This window comes from Equus caballus, chromosome 16 (genome assembly GCF_041296265.1).
Source record: "Equus caballus isolate H_3958 breed thoroughbred chromosome 16, TB-T2T, whole genome shotgun sequence".
Taxonomy (NCBI): domain Eukaryota; kingdom Metazoa; phylum Chordata; class Mammalia; order Perissodactyla; family Equidae; genus Equus; species Equus caballus.
The window spans coordinates 46,873,034-46,890,036 of record NC_091699.1 but is presented as its reverse complement, the minus strand read 5'-3'; the positions used below and the strand labels follow the sequence as shown (position 1 = coordinate 46,890,036).

General features: G+C 55.1%; 1 protein-coding gene across 11 annotated transcripts in view; it reads right to left on the bottom strand.

Moving 5' to 3' along the window:
- Positions 1-17,003, bottom strand: part of POC1A (POC1 centriolar protein A) — a 95,770-nt gene that overhangs the window by 51,592 nt on the left and 27,175 nt on the right. For all 11 annotated transcript variants that reach the window (XM_070237498.1, XM_023620344.1, XM_023620339.2 and 8 more), the window contains exons 4-7: positions 16,631-16,810; positions 15,111-15,218; positions 13,813-13,928; positions 5,902-6,035 (exon numbers count right to left, since the gene is read on the bottom strand). In XM_070237498.1, coding sequence (XP_070093599.1) covers positions 5,902-6,035; positions 13,813-13,928; positions 15,111-15,218; positions 16,631-16,810 — 538 coding nt within the window. The remainder of the gene's footprint in view (positions 1-5,901; positions 6,036-13,812; positions 13,929-15,110; positions 15,219-16,630; positions 16,811-17,003) is intronic.

The following is a 17,003-nucleotide window of genomic DNA, read 5'->3' as shown; positions in this document are numbered from 1 at the left end:
AGGGACGGGCGAGATGGGACGAGGAGGCTCCTGTGCAGCCCTGACACTGCTAAGTCTCTACTGGATCCAGCAAGAAGCAGGGACTCCCCTTCCTCCTGCTTAACTGTCATGGCCATGGCAGATCCCACAGCAAGACTTTCCAGAACCTCAGAGGGCACTGGCATCCCAGCCAGCCTAGTGCCATCAGATACCCGGCCTGTCCTCTGGGAGTCAGGCCTGGAAAACATGACTCAATGGATGGGACTAATAAAGGGCACGGCAAAGAGACATGCAGACCAAGGCGCCGGCAGGGCAAACCCACGCAGGGCAGCTGGTGGAGACAAGTGCATTTAGGTCAGGGGAGCCACCACAGCCCACCCGTCAGGGGATGGCTTTCAGGAGTTTTGTGACAAAAGAGAAGCCAAAGCAAGGGGATGTTCTGGAGGAGATGAGAACCACCCTAAACAAAATGACAAGCCATATAAACCCTGGAGAGACTCCGTGGGTGAGTGAGAGGAGGGGAAACAGCAATATCCACCCCAGAGGGAGAGGGACTGACAGCTAAGGCCCTGTGCCCATCAATGGGGGCCAAGTCATCAGACACCCCCACCACTTACTCATTTTCCTAACAAACACTGCCTGCCCACCCATGGTGCCAGGACCATGCCCATAACAGAAACTTAAATGGCCTTTTAAAGAGCTCTCACCTACTATAGCATGGGATCACTTTCTGAGAGCAGAAGTGGAATGAACTGACATCTGTGAGGACCTACTCTGTCTGGTGCTGGGCAATGCAGACACATCCTCTCCTATTACGAGGCAGACAGGGGAGTCATTGCAGATGAGAAAAGGCTCAGCAAAGTCAAGGTCTTGCCCAATGTCACAGAGTAAGAGGCAAGGCTGGAATGGTCTGACCCCAATGCCCAAGCCATTTCCTCCCACCTGCAGCCTCTCAAAGCTCAGGCTTTTTCAGCTGAACAAGGTGGAAGAGTGCCCATCGTTTTGCCAAACTAGAAACAGGTGGGTACAAGCTGTTTGTTCCTAGAAATATTAGGGGTGCTTCCTTAGAAAGCTGGGCATCAACACCCACCAGACAAGGCTGTGTGAACCCTTCCCAACCAAATGCATCCTGGCACTTGACCTCACTCAAAGAAGCTGGCAAAGGTGACTGGTGCAGGTTCTTTACCAGCCCAAGCCCTGAGAGAGAAACTGTCCATGTCCCCAGGGTTGAAAAGGTGGAGGAAGGAAGGCAATGTGCCATATCCAGGTTGGCAGCACCTCACTTCTCTGTCTACTTGCCACCCAGGGTGGGCAAATTCAGCTGGAGGTAGGGGGGTAAAGAGGGTACCCTACCTCTCAGCCCCAACAGACCCCAGCCTGTCCCAACCCCCCCCCATCCTGGCAAAGGTGTCAGTGTCTGCTCGGGTTGCATTTGGAAACCTGCCGCCACTGCTGCCTTATCATCACTGAGGCTCTGTGCAGCTGGAGCAGCAGGGCTGTTTAAGGGCTAGAGTCCATGCAAGTTGGAGCCAGGAAAGGGCCTGCCTCGCTCTCTGGCCCGCCAGCCAAGTCACTCAATGACACTCACCCCGTGGAAGCCTCTGAAGAGCCACACGGGCCCCAGCTGCAGCTGATGAGCTGTTCCTGCAGTACAGCATGGGCAGCGTCGAGCTCCCATGGGGCAGGAGCCTCTCTCAGTCCCCAGCCACACTCCCTGAATGACCCCTTGTAGCTCAGAGTTCCAAAGCTAGGACTTTAGGAGAGAAGCCAAATCCTTCAGGCTCACCATAAACTTGTAACTGACGTCTACCCCAGTCCCACAAAATGAGCCGGCCTCACATGGGCTAATGGGAAGTGTGCCAATTATGTACCAGAGAACCACCAAATGGCCAGCATGGTCAGACTCCTGGGCTGATGAGCTGCCCTCAATGCCATCACGTGGGTCCCACCCAGGAGACCCAGGCTGCAGTGGGTGACCCTGATCTTAGCTCGGCAGTCAGCAAGTACCTCCATCCTGGTACCCCTGTGACATTACGAGACACTGAATGGCATATCAGGAGACTTCTGGCCTCAAGCTAGACAAGAGAGCACCAGCCCAATGGCACTGCCTCACCTGACCCTCCCTCCCTATTTCCCCAGAGGGGCTCACTCAGGCCCTGCCCTCACACAGGACATGGGGACACTTCGCTGGCACACACACAGCCCCCACTCCTGGTCAAGGTTTGTCTCACCCCAGCATCAGCTCCCTGTGGCTGGCTTCTCTCAGCTGGCCTCTGACCCCCAGCCTGCACTGTCCCTTCTCACAGGTGTGAAACTGGAAGCACAAGGGAGTTCCTGCTCTATTTGGCAGAAAAACTCAATAGCCCTCCCTCTCACGGCTCTCTCAGGGCTATGCCTGGGGACTGTCACAGGAGGTCCTCCAAATCCAAACCAAAGTTTCATGGGGTTCCATCCTGGTGAAATGGGGTCATATGCAGCAAGGCCAGGACACAAGCAGCCACAAGGCTTGCGGGCCTCCTACACAGACCAGTGACCTAAAAACAAGCGTGCAATCACAACTCAACTTCTAAAGGGCGTAGATGAGTGTGGCGGAGACTGCGGAGACATGGATACTTGTCCCAGCTCTGCCATCCTAAGCTGCCTGAGGTCCCTACAAGTCCAGACCACTCTCTGGGCCTCAGTTTCCCCACCTGGACTCAAAAGTGCTTTCATATCTGCCATCCTCACCTGTGGGACAGAATCCCTGGGCATATGGGACCCACTCAGAAGCCCTAGGGCCTTCAGGAAGTGGCTGGTGGCAGCTGCGCTTTACAAGGCACTCAGCCACCTCCCGGGACAGAATGCGGAAGCTCAAGTCACCCAGGAGCCCAGGTGCACATCTTCCTGGAAGGACGGGACAGGGAATGGACTTAACGAGTGGGAAGCCTAAGAGGACTGCTTCAGCCCACTCCTCAGCAGCCTTGTGATGCAGCCCCCCTACCAGGCCCTCTCCCTGGGAATCAGTGCAGGTAATACATGCCCCAAAGGCGTCAACCAGGGTGTCAAAGAACTTCCTGGAGCTGAGCCACTCTGACCTGATAGCATCTCACAAACCCTCACAAGTCAGGAACGTCCTCGAAGCACACTGGCTCCCAGGTGACAACACAGGCCCAGCCTCCATGGATTTCTCCCCTTGGGGCTGAGCAAAGCAGCCCCCACTCCTGGCCACAGATCTCCACATATACTAGGTATACAGTCTAGCTGGTGGGCTGTTTTTAAACAACTGCCCAAATTAAGGCTGCTCAGCCACATTATCCTCCCTTAGGAAAGTAACATTAGCTGACTTTGAATTGCCCCAAACCCAGGGGCAGAGCCAGGCCCAACAAGGAGCCACAGCAAACCCTGGCAGACCCTGGGGCCTGGAGGGCAAGGAGGGCTTTGCTTAGGGCAAACAGGCTCTCCTTGGGCAGCCCTGCCCCACACGTACTACGCACTTTGCACTTGCACGCCCACATCAGCCCTGAGACCAGACTCTTCAATCACCCACGTCATTAGGAAGCAGCCCAAAAGTCTTCTCAAGGAAGCGGGTCTGGTCTGCCCATGTGGCCAGCTGCAGAACCTGGCAGCAAGCTGCCATCACCATCGGGGGAGCACAGTGGTCTCACCACGGATATTGAGGAAGAGATGGTGGGCAGGAGAGAATCAGCTCTCTAGGAAGAGGAGGGGCTAAAGCAAGTGCAGGGATGGAGCAGAGTCAGGGCAATCCTGGCTAGCTCCTTCCACCCCGATTCGGTCTGCAGGACCCTGAGCAAGCCAGGCCCCGGGGCTCCCAGCCCGTGGCAGCCCACCATGGGGCTGGTGTCATGGGAAGAGCTAATGGCACACCAATCCTAAGTTTCTCTATTTGATATGGACTTTGAGAGGTTGGGAACAGAAACAAATTTGAGCCTCACACTCCGATTCCCACTTTCATCTGAGCTGCACCCTGGGGAGAAACCAACCTACCTTCACCCAACCCTCCTTCACCCAACCCTCCAAGTACCACATAAGACTCAGTCTGCCTCTCCTGGTTTCCTAACTCATCTCATGCCATCTCAGCTCTGTGGACCTCCCCAGGGAGGCCCCTGCTTCCCAGGCCATGACATCCATTTTGTACCCCTGATGCCCAGCCCAATGAGCTGGGGAGCAGATGACAAACAAACAAACAGATGGCAAAATGAACAGAGCTCACTTCTTCTTCTCCTTTCCTCTGGACACTGTAAGCTTGGTGCCCTGAAGAAGAAATGATTCCATGGAGCCAATTCCCATTCTCTATACCCTCAAACTGCCAGCTGTCCCTCAGCCTGGTTCCCACATGTCTAGGTTCAACAGCAGACAAGCAAACATGCAGTTCCACTTGGCCTGTTTCACTTCTCCAGGAGAACAACATCAACAGGGATCCTTTCTGTGCTTGAAGCTGCACCCAAACATGGGGATGGCATTTCAGACACCACATTCAAGGGTTCTCAGCCTAAGAAGTGAATTGGGTGTTTAAAGAACCCTCAGAAAAAAAGAAAAAGCCCTGGGTGATCACTCAGTATACATCTGTTTGCATGGTGTTTCTGTGTACTGCCTTTTCTTTCTTTTTATGGGAAGCAGGAGAGGCAGTGGCATTCACATGGTTTTTAAATGCTCTCCTGGTTGTAAGATCCAAAACTGGTTACACATTAATCTAAATAATTGACTTGCCAAAGAGCTAACAAAGGTGGCTCCCCAACAAGCTTACAACAGGAGCAGCTGTCACCCCAGCCCAGTGCCGTACATTACATCTAGATGTGCCGGCTCCGGGCAACAGGCCTGCTGTCCTCACATGAGATGTGTCTCTGACAGAGAGGACAAGGGGTCACCACGAGCTGAGGGCAGCAAGTGGCCTCCAGGTCCCAAGAAAGCAGAAGAAAGGGCCCATGCCCTCAAGCCATGGCTAACGGCCCCACGTGCCCCGACTCAGATGACAGTGGGATCCAGAGAGCTCTGGGCTAGACACCTCCCACCTGGCTTCTGATCCAAGATATATGAGCACCCCAAGGCCTCCTTCAGCCCTGAGGGCCCTTCCCTACTCTATATCCTGCCTGCATCCTGCTCACAGGTGGAGAAGGGGATGAACTGTAAAGCTCTGGTCTCCGCCGCCCCTGCCCGACTTGGGTGTGGCAACTATGTCCCAAGAGGAGACATTCTGATGACCACTCTGCTCAGCAGGAAACAGCTCAACCATGACTTCCTGGTGGGAGGTGAGAGGCCCACACCCAGCCAGCTGCTAGAGAATGCCCAAGTAGCCCACCTCACCACAGCCCCCGGACAGGGGCCCGTGCCTGGCCACTGCCCACCCAGGGAGTCCAGAGCACCAGATGCGTTGGTGAAAGCCACTCAGAGAGAAGGCCTCTGCTCACTTGATTCAATTCCAGGAATTCCCAAACAAACACGCAGCAAGATTTCTCTCCTTTGCACCTGCCTCTGTGAGACACCTGTTGTTTCTGTCTCCAAAGGGCTTTAAAGTCTGCAGAACCCAAGGAGACCCCAGTAGCAACTCAGGGCATGGGTTCTTGGGCTCTACTCAACTGCTGGACCAAGGAACGCCTGAGGTCATCAGGGGACAGATTCCATTCAGCCACTTAGAGGAAGCCTGCTAACCGCGTTTAGATGCCTGCCCACCCACCCCTCACTCAATTTAACTCCTCTACTCCCTTCTCAGCTGTAGTGCCAGGCCCAGCACTTCTGCCAGAGGTCACAGGTCTTGTGGGTGGCAAACCTGTTTTTGCATCTCACTCCATTGCCTAGGCTATGAGGGCACCACAGAAACCACTCCCCCGTGGGCTCCAAGGGAAGGGCCACCTCAGATGAACCCAGCCCTGCACAGGCCTCAAGGCCGTGCCTCCCACCCACTCCATGCCAGGCCGATGCCCTCACCTGATGCCCGTGGAGCGTGTAGAGCAGCCGGCCCTCCATGAGGTCCAGGATCTTCAGAGTCGAGTCGCTGGAGGCTGTGACCAGGTAGTTTCCCGACGGGTGGAAGGAGAGGGCATTCACTGCCGCGCTGTGCACTGAGGGAAGGATATCAGTCAGGCGCTGGCTGGGTGGCCCAGGGAGCACAGCTGAAGCCTGAAGATGAGCAATTGGGGCCAACCAAGGCTTGGCACAGGGCTGCCTGGGGTGGCTATCACTCAGAGGGGCTAAGAGGAACCCCTCAAGGATTTCCCAGGAGAGCAGCATGATCAATGGACAGGAGACTCATCCAGAGCTGAGGGCTAGCGGCAGGAGACAGAGGGCAGGCAGGAGCCATGTGGCAAGGTGAGAGGGATCAAGCAATTCCTCCACCTCTCCCACCACACTGAGCAGTCAAGCTGGAGCAGAGCAGAGGGCTCAAATGTAATGCTCAATCTGTCTTACATACTGCTACGTTAGGAAAACCAAGTGGAAAATCAAACCCTTGAAATGCCAATACGATGCCCCAACTCTACAGGAGAAGGGGTGTGTGAGGGCAGGCGAGCAGACAGCTAAGACACACTCTCAGGAGCCAGTTGGGCCTGGGTTCCGATCCCAGCCTCCCTACTAGCCCACCTGGTGACCTTGAGCAAGCACCCTGACACACTGAGCCTGTTTATCCTGCTGCATCACAGCACCCACGTGTTAGGGGCACTTGTGGGGATGCTACCAGGTTAAGCCTATGAGGCCTCTGTACAGAGTGAGCCCTCAGATGTCCCTCTCTGCTGCCCCTCGTGGCCCATGCAACTCCAGGTCCTGCCATTTTACACACTCAACAGCTCAACCCCATGCATGACTCTTTTCCCCACTGCCCCAGCCCAAGCCCCACCATCCATCTTGGTGTCTGTCACTCCTCAAGATCCAGCCACCTGTTGGCTCCCCAGCAGTGGGAACTTTCCACCCTTGTTCCCTGTGGGCCCAGGAGTCTCTTGCCCACCTCCTCCCCTGGCCTTGAAGCTCACTGTTCAGAGTCACCTCCTCAGGAAAGCCTCCCCAGACCTGCCCATCAGGGCCACCCCCTTGATTTGTCCTCCTGAAGCGCCATGAGTCTCTGGTCAGTGCACTCTTCACAGCAGGGGCTTTATATTTTGGTGCAGCTATTTGATTCATGGCTGGGTCTCCCATGAGACCATGTGCTCCATCAGGCAAGGGCCGTGCTAGGTCCTTGGCTCCCTACTCAGAGCCTGACACTGAGCGGGACTCAGAAAGTAGCTGGTAAGTAAGTGGGTGAGTTGGACCCAGGCAGGCCACATGGGGATGGCAATGTGTGGACCAGCTACATCACAGCTTCTTAGAGTAGCTGCCAAGGAGGATCTTGGTGCCTTCGTACTCATCATACAGGCCTGGTGAGGGAAACCAGTGGGGCTAAGACAACCATGATCCTCCCAAGTCAGAATTCCCACAGACCTAAAGGCAAATTCTAAAAACAACCCCTCAGCCCAGCCCTGTGAAGCTGCAGGAACCATTCCTGGACCAGTAAACACATTCACTACAAAATGGTCCTCAGTAGAGCCTACGGGGATGCACGAAGCCCCTAGGACACCAGCCCAGCTGATGTGTTGACGTTGCTGGGGAGTGAGGATACATGTTCCCAAGCACACTTAGGAGAGACAGCCAGGGCTTTATGTAACACGATGCTTATGTCTGAACACTGTCTAAGCACCAAGAACCCCAAGAGATGGCCTGGAGAGAGGCTCACGAGGTCTGCACAGCCAGCTCCTAGAGGCACAGTACGGAGCCCCTACAGCCCGACACTCCCCACACTTGAGGCCATGGGGGAGGGGGACCAGCTCTCTCAGTGTTTACCAAAATTGGGGGCACAGAGAGCAGAGGAATAAAGCCATAGCCAACTCCAGCAGGAATTGAACAGGTGCCAGCCACAAGGAGTAGTAGAAAGAACATTAGTAATGCACAGAGTGTGACCATCACTACCCGCATGTGCAGACCCAGAGCAGGGCTGTGGACAGAAGCTCCAGATAGAAAGCAGAGGTTATCTCTGGGGAGGACAGGAATAGGGGGGCTTCTAATTTACTCTGTGTACTTACAGAAATTTTTAGCCATCAGAATACGGTCACTATGATTACACAACTGAGTGAAATAAAAAGTGAATCCTTCCCTCCCCCCAGAAGAGTATGTCATGTTCAGAGAGGCAGGAGATCAGGTCTAGCTCGGCACAGTCCTGCAGGCACTTCAGGTTGTGTCTGTAGGTTGAGAGCCAGTGCCCTGCGCTCCGGAGGGGCCGGCTATGCTCATCTGCATACTGGTTCATGCTGGCAGAGAAGTGGGGTCAGAGGGGGGCAGAAGCACTGTGAGAGCCCCCCAGGGGAGTCCTGCCCACCCTTGACCCCACAGGCCCACAGGACAGCCCTGGGAGGCAGCCCTCCTGCATCTACCTCAGCACTCCCCAGTCTCCCCTTGGGCCTCTTGATATGCTGCTCCTGGCACATCTGCCTCCCTGAGCTCTGGAGAAGGGCGCATTATTCTTGTTCCTGCAGCCCTTGGCAGCCTGCTCTGGGATAACCGCCACCCCCACCCCACCTGAGATGAAGCTCACAAGACGAGCAGCTGGAGCAGGGAGGGTGAGCTCAGGGCTTCCCCAGCACCGTGAGAGTGGCAGGTCAGGGTGGGGATACCACACCAGCGCTTCCCACATGGTCAAGCCGACCCAAGGAGAGAATCTCCCCTAGAAGAAAGGCCAGAAGCCCTGCTCCACTATAAATGGCAGGAATATCAAAGGGTTCCTGGCTGGGGTGGAAACATCTAGAACCATTTACTAGAAGAGGGCTCAGCCTGGCATTCCAGGATTTGGGGGATGTATCAGACACCTACTCGCCTTTCCCCACTCACTCTCCTGCCTTGCTCACCAGTCCCGCCAGCCTGGGGCAGCCTCTCTGGCTCTGTAGAGGTGGCGGAGCCATACCAGGGGGGCCTCATCATAAGAATCACCCCTGCATGACAGTCTCCCACAGAGGTTCAGCTGCCCCACAAGGTGGGGAGCCTCCAGTCACAAAGCCCTGAGCAGTGATGTCCACAAGCAATCCACTTTTCATCCGGCCCAAAGCTGCAGGCCCTCTTCTTGGCTCCATGGCAGACTTCAGTGATAATTGATGGCAGAGTGCCATTTGGGCACAACTGTGAGTTCCTAGCTATTATCCCCCCAACCCCACCTCTAACCCAAAGAAGGGACTCCAACTCAGGATCACAGATAAACCAATGTCAAGATTCTACAGGTCACCAAAAGCCCAGGGAGGGTGGGACTGAGGCTGCTGCAGACCCTGCCCCCAACCATCAGGAACTGGCCGCAGCTTGTGGGCAGCAGGTGGCCTAAGGAGAGACCTGGGTACCCACAATCCACTCTGCCCCACAGCTCTGCATGTTGAGGCCCTCAGCAAACCTGGCTCACTGCGGAGCCCAGAGAAAGCCAAGGTGCCCAAGTAGGAGATACCTTTCTGGAGCAGGCCACGCCAGGGCCAAGCCCCACCCCCAACACCCCACCACAAAGAGCTTGGCTCACTTCACCGAGGGTGGCTTCTCATGATGCACAACCAGCATTACCAGAGACGTGGTAGCTTTGGGTCTACAAAGGACTATGGATTTGCACAATGAAGGTGCTCTAATACCAGCAGCAAAGCACACTCTAAACACTCCTGTTTGCGAAGGTCACATAAATGCCCACTTAAGGATGGCAGGAAAGAGCCAGTGAGTTGGCCAGATCAGGTGGGACAGTGCACCATCTCCTACTCAACCCTTTCAGTTTCAAAATGCCAAGCAAAGAATGCAGACCTGCCGTGCTGGCTGCACAGCTGTTTTAAAACCCTCCATGAACACAGCTGGGGTAGGGCAGAGGTCCAGGAGTGTGCTAAGGACCAGGGACAGAGAACCTGGGACTCTGAGCTCTAACTGGAGTTTCTGGAGAGGGCCAACCCAAGCCCTCTCAGGTGCCTCAGGCAAGTAAAGGGCTAGAATCAACACAGCATGAGGAACCCAGTGTGGAATGGTGGACAGAACACCAGACTCGGAGGCCCTGAGCTGGAGACTCAGATTCACAGCTTCGCAGCTGCCTGACCGTGGGCAAGCCTCAAGCTCCCCAGCCCTGAAATAGGGAGTAGCCTGCCCTGCTGACCACCCAGGCCTGTCACTAGATAAAGGACCTGCACGTGCCTATAAACCGCAAAGCGTATTATGGGTTCCAGGACGGGGGCTGCTGCTCAGATGTCTGAACAGCCTTCTGTGGGCTCACAGCATATGGAGCCTGACCCGCCTCCATGGGGACTGGCACTCCCAGGGCTCCAGCAGCCCCACCAACTCTGTGCTGAATTGGGAAATCAGAACTGCTCCTGCAGTGATAGGCCAGAGCCAAGAAACTCCTTGCCTGAGACAAATGGCACCAGCTGCCTGCTGTAGCCCAAAGTGACTCCAACAACCCACCACAGGACAGGAAGTGCCCTCCATGGAGCAGAGCCCTGGGGCGGCTGGCTACAGGCAGGCTGGGTTCACTGGCCACACGCTGCAGTATCATAAACCAAATTCTCTCAAAAGAGCCCAACAGCCACATGCATCCAAAGCCCACTCAGGAGTGGCTGGTGCTCATCTAGAGTCACCGGGGAGACAATGGACATCACTGTGTCCTTAAAAACTTTCCCCTGATTTCCTAGGGATGAAGGACAGAAAACAGCTCAGGAGTCTGCTGCCAGAGGGCTCGGGGTCCTTCCTAGAGATTCAGCTTCCAAACAGATCCCCCTGCACCTCTGGGGGTGAGGAAGCAGCTGCCACTAAGGGGCCACAGCGAGCCTCTCAGGTGGAAGGTTCAGCCACAGAGCTCGCTAGGGGACCCGCTAGACCCGAGTAGACATGGCCAGGTCCCTCTAGCAGCAAAGAGAGTGAGGGGTGTGTCCTCCCCAACCAATGATCAACCCGGTTCTCTCTGAGCTCCAGAGGGTCAGCCTAGAGGTGATGAGATAAGTTTGCTGCCCTGTGAATACCCACCGTGTGCCATGCACTGGGCAGGGAGCTCAGAGGGAACCCAGGTGTTTATGGGGTACTCCAAGCTCCCCGAAACCTCTGATCTATATTAAGGGTGGCTTAGGAATAAGACACTGCAGGCTCATTGAGTGGCTCTGTCACAACAGGAAAAGATAGCAGCAAAAACAGACTGAAATCTCTCTGTGGAGCCTGCCAGCCTCATGCACCCCAGGTCCCCTCAGGACTCAGCCCCGATGCCATCTGAGTCCACCCATCACCTCCCCAACCCTGCCAGTCATTGACCTGCCACCCCCACACACTGCCAAACCTGCTCCCTCAAGAACCCCAGGGACCTCTTCCCAGCACCCTGCACTCTCCCTGACTGCTCTGCATTACTCCACCTCCTGACCACCCTCCTCACAAGACCCCAGTTTCCTTCATTCCCTGGCTCTGCCCTCTTCAGCCCTCCCATGCTCCCACCCCTCACTCTGGCTGCTTTATGGATCTTTTTCTTTTATGGCCCCTCAGTCACAGGGACCCAGGATGTGGCCTCAGCCATTCTCATGTCCCAGATCCCTGGGCCCAGCTGGCCCCTCCACCCTTCTGCATTAGCTTCTGTCTCTATTCAGTCTCCAAAACCTATCCCCCGGGCCTGACCTCTGCCCCACTCTAATGCCCAGCCCTCACTCAGACATTGGGCACAGACAGCCCACCTACCAGTTACGCAGGCACACAAGCTTCCTACCCAAGTGGGCTCTCAGCACTGCTGTCCTCTCAGATGCCCCTCATCCCATCACTCTTCGAGTGACAGCACTTCTAGCCAGGCTGCATCTATGAGACCCTGAACCAGAGCATGACATTCAAGGCCCTCCCCAATGGGTACCTGCTACTGCACACCACAACCACCAAGCCCAGGATCCCTATTCCTCAGAGGTGGGCCTGGACTCTCCCAGGGTCACCCAGAGATCCTCTCCTCCAGTGTCAAGACTTACGTGGTACAAACCACGTCACCAGCACTGTATTACACCACTCACGTGGATTCTCCCATCAGATCCTCATAAACTTCCTAAGGAGGGCACTGTTACCATTCCCTTCACAGACAGGAAATAGCCTTTACTCCTAACCACTGCACTGACTCGTCACCTTCCCTTCCCATCTCTCCCTGTCCAAGACCTCCCTCCTGACCCCACCCTCCCACAGGCCCCCAGTCAAGTGGGCTGATGTGCCCAATCTCCAACTCAGTCCTGGCCCAGAGCAGAAGAAAGGCCTCTAAGTCTGAAGGAAGGGAGGGAAAGGCGTGGTCTCCAATAGAGGGCAGACCCCACTGCTGTTCTGTTCTAGAAGTCTCTGTCTGAAACAGACAGCATCAATGACAAAACCCCAGGGCTCCCTGTTGAGGAAAGAACCAGCTTTGTGGCTGCTCCCTGCCACCTGGTGGTGGTGTAGGGTACTGCAGGTCTTGACTACCTGAGCTGGCCAGACCCAGAGACCAGATTCCTGACTCCAGGACAGAGTCTCAGCCTCATCAGCACCATTGTCATTGTCAATAATACTGTACATGGCTCCTGTTTTGTGCCAGGCACTCTCTAAGTTCTTGACATGGATCAACTCCTTACCCTCCCAACACCACTGTGAAACAGGCCATATCATTGTCCCGTGGGGCCCAGAGGAGTAAAGTGACCTGCCCAATGTCACACAGCTAGGAATGCCGAAGCTGGCTGCAGAGCCCACCCTCCACCATGCGCTTTTCAAGACCAGGATCCCTCTTCTTGGAAGGTCAGTCGCCCCGGTTAGCCCAAGAAAGTGTTGTCCTCAAAAGTCTAAGAATCGGCTAGGCAAGGCTTATAGGAGGTATAAGGGGGAGAGCTCCGAACCCCAAGCCCCACGCCTTTGTCCAGATATGTCCTTCCCATTTTCAGGTGTGACTTTTGGAAGTGAGCCCACAGACTTTAAACTTAGTCCCAAGTCAATGACCACTGTTCTTCAAACAACTCCAGCTCTGTCCCTCCCCGGTCTCAGCCCTGAGCCCACAGCCCTGCCCGCCTGTTTTGCCTCCTGCACAACTCCCAGTTCCTCTCGTGGCCCCTCACCAGCTCCCTTCCTGGGCTCCATCCCCACAACTGTGGTGACTCACAGCTCTGCCCAGTCACACCTGCTCTCAGGCCAGCTCCAGACCCCAAAACCTTCAGCTATCTCCTCCTAACCCGAGTCTGCCCCACCTTCACCTCCCACCTGGAGCCTGAAACAAGCCCATGTCAACTGCCCACTGTCCTGCCTTTCAAAGACTACAATTAAATCAGGGGACACAGCCCTGGGGCTGGCCCTTAAGCCTGGCCCCTAGCTAAATTGACCCTCACGGCTTATGGCTCCTCATCGGAGGAGGCCATCATGGAAAGACTAGGATTCCCCAGGGCTCATGCAGCCAAGGTCCCACCAACACTGACCTCTTTTGACAGAAACGCCCCCTTCACCACAAGGCCAAGGATTGTCACCTTGGCCCTGAAGGGCAGAGCTTCCATTATAGGGGGAGGCGAGTGGCATGAGAAGCCACTGAGAAGTGCCCCTTGAGAGAAGCCCTGGCCAGAGTCCCATCAAGGGCTCCCCATCTAGACCTGCAGTGTGCATGAGACGCTGCCATCCCACAAGTGGGCAACAAAATGCTTGGTAGTTGTCACGTAGCACCATACTCCATCTCCTGGCTAAGGTTCCAAGCCAGGACAGCCATGCCACAGACTACCTGCCCCTGGAGATTTCAACAGACCCGAGACTCCTTCCCACCGGCCAGTGCTATCATCAGGCCCAGTTAAGCACCGCAGCAACGAGCCAGATGCCTGGCAACATACAGTCCCACCGTTGCTGCTCATGGACACTCACACTGATAATGCTGCAAGAGTCGGTGAGTCCGCACATCCCACACCTTCACCGTGTTGTCCATGCTGGCGGCGGCAATGCATGTGCCACTGGGGTGGAAATCCACATAAGTGACAAAGCTGGAAAGACAGGGGCCACCACGTGCTATAGGAGGTCTGCCCTGACTCAGAACAGACCCAAAACCATCCAGCACTTTCCCATCCCTGTAAATCTGTTCATGCTGTTCCCTCAGACCAGAATACCTCCCTTCTGACCTGTTTCTTTACCAGGTGGCTGAGGGAGAGCAAGAAGGAGAGAGTGGGAACAGTGGCTAGCAGTGACATGAAGTGGACTTACCAGGGAGCAAGTCCCAGCATCAACTTCTAAATACAAGTGGAGAAAGTGGTCTTCAGACCAAAGGTCAGCAGCAGCTGGGGGTTCTCAGAGTTAGAGCTTGTGCCCTCACCAGAGCTGGAGGCAGGGAAGGCCCTGCTAGCTGAGGCCCACACACGAAGAGCCAGCAGGGCCCCAGAGCCACTGGCTCACCTATCTCCAGGAGACAGGCCAAGGGCCCTCAATAAACCCATACGTGACAGCCAGGCTGGTATCATGGCCAGCTCTCAAGAGGAGCCCTTACCTGGGGCTCCCTGCTGATGGGGAAGGGCCAGGGTTCATTTAGGAACCCAGAACAGGTGAGTCCCTGCACAAATGCAGGCTCCTCCCTCTCTCGATGATGTGGCACAATACAACGGCCGCCACCCACTACAAGAACCTGACGAGCCTTTCATTTATAAAGCCACCACCACAGATAACATACTAACATGCTTTTTTTTTTTCCTTTAAAGCTTCAGTGCAAGGTTGTGTATCCTAGTTGTTAGTTTTTAGTCCTTTATGTGAGCCATCACCACTGTATGACAACTAACAGACAGGTGGTGTGGTTCCACAACCAGGAAATGAACCTGGGCCACAGAGGTGAGACCACTGAATCTTAATCACTAGACCCCCAGGGCTGGTTCCATGCTAACATGCTTTTGGGGGGTCTGGGTTCAACTGTTTTCAGACAGACATGTCAATTCTGAGAACTAGAAAGTGAAGGGAAAAGAGAGGCCCCAAGAATTACACACCTTGAGATTAGGTGCTCCCATTATTTGTGGGGATGGGGATGAGGCTGAACATTCCACTCAAACAGGAAAAGACATGAAGGCAGGGAGCACCAGAGACGAGGCTGCTGGCGCCCACAGAAGGCTACTGGGGCCTTCTCATGCTCAGGTCTGTGCTTTTCTTGAGCACCTGTAGGTGGAGGACAGGCTCTGGGGACTCACCTGCCATGCTCACAGTATGAGTGGACACACTCCCGGCTGGTCTTGTCCCACAGCTTGACAGTCTTGTCATCACTGGCAGACACGATGAGCCGCCCATCGGGGGAGAACCTGAACCAGGCAGGGCATGAGTCACACCATCGTCATGGGTACTGCACACGGTCCTCCACAGCCACCCTTCCTGCTTTTCCCTCTACCCAACCCCAGGAACCAGCCGGGGCTATATGTCATGCTCTGACCCTGAGTGATCCTGGGCCAGGGCTTCCCCTCTGTGAGATGGGTAAGAATAGTGCCCACCTCGTGGTCAGCAGGCAGTAGCGCCATGCACAGGAGGCCCCTGGCACTGCACATGGTGTATGGCAATGTGAGTGCTGACTGCTGGTGCTGTTAGCATTAAGGCAGCCCAAAGCCCACCATCAACATCATTATCCTGTTCCCAGGTCCCCTGAGTCTACATGTGACTCTGAGAATGGGTCAGCAAAACATCGCCTGCCAACAAAAAGATGTGGAGGTCCTGGGGACCCACCATCAAAGGCCCACTGTGGGCTCAACACTTGTCTGCTGGCCTGGTCCCTCCTGTTCTCAGGAGTCTGATGGTGAGGCCTCTCAGCGCAATCAAGGGCTTCCAAGGACAAAGGAATGAATGCTCTGGGGAACAAGTAACTTGAATGGGGTCCCCAGCAGAACATGGTAACAGTCCCCAACCTCTGACTCCGTGGTTTCCCAGTGTCCCCAGACACCCCCAAACCTCTTCCTCTGGAGCATTGAGATTTGACACAAGAAATTTATGTTGAAAGGAACAGAATAAGCTGGAAGTAGGCACGTCTGTGTCTGCAATTCTTGGACCCTGAAATGTGCTCTGGGTCTCTTGGCTCCCATCCCCACAGCATTCCCCCATACACCAAAGAGAGGGCCAGTCTCCAGACCGACCCCCCTCAGAAGCTCAGGCCCCCATAAGGTAGCTCTGGAGAAAAATCAACCTCTAAGAAGCAGACCACCCCAGAGGAAAGTAGGCGAGCCTTAGCACCAGAGACTCGGGTTCAAATCCCAGCTCTGCCACTTTACCTGCCATGTGCCCTGGGGCAAGATACTGCACTGTTCTGAACCTCAGCTTCCTCATCTATAAAATGGGAGTGATATTACCTAGCTTGCAGGACTACTACGAGGAATACAAGAAAATGTATAGTGGTAGGACTGACATCATCTTACTGTTAGTGTTGCTATTGCTAATAAGTTGCCCCTGCTGACTTGCCTTGGGCTGCGACAGCACAGACATCAGGGAGTCATCGTGGCTGGCAATGAACTAACTGACTTGTCTCACGTCAGCTCAGTGAAGGTTCTCAACAACTTATAAGATAGAAACTATCACTGTTCCTATTTCCCAGACAAGGAAGCTGAGGCTCAGGAAGACTCAAGAGTGGCTAAGTAACTTGCCCAAGGTCAAGATGCTGGCACCTGGCAGCCCCTCTATGCCTCTCAACCTCCAGGTCCCTCCAAGGATCTCCGGGCAGGATGATACTCACTTGGCACAGCGGACCCAGTTGATGTGCTGGCTCAGGGAGAAGAGGAATTTCTGGCGATGAGTCGACCACACCTTGACTGTTTTGTCATCAGAGGCTGTCACGAGGGACTGGCCATCGCTACAGAAGTGGACACTCCTCACTGTGGCCGTATGTGCACGAAACACAGTTGACTCACCTTTGCTGTGGGGACAGGCATCCAGAGTCAGGACACTCATAACAGCGACACAAGGGCACACTGCAGCTCTCCCCATCCCTCAGAGGCCCCTCTCAAAGTCAATCCAGGCCTGAGTGCCTCAGTCCCCAATAAGGAAGGCCAGAGCCTCCCCACGAGAGCAGAGCACTGCCTCCTCTCCCCCTACCTACGTGCAAGCAC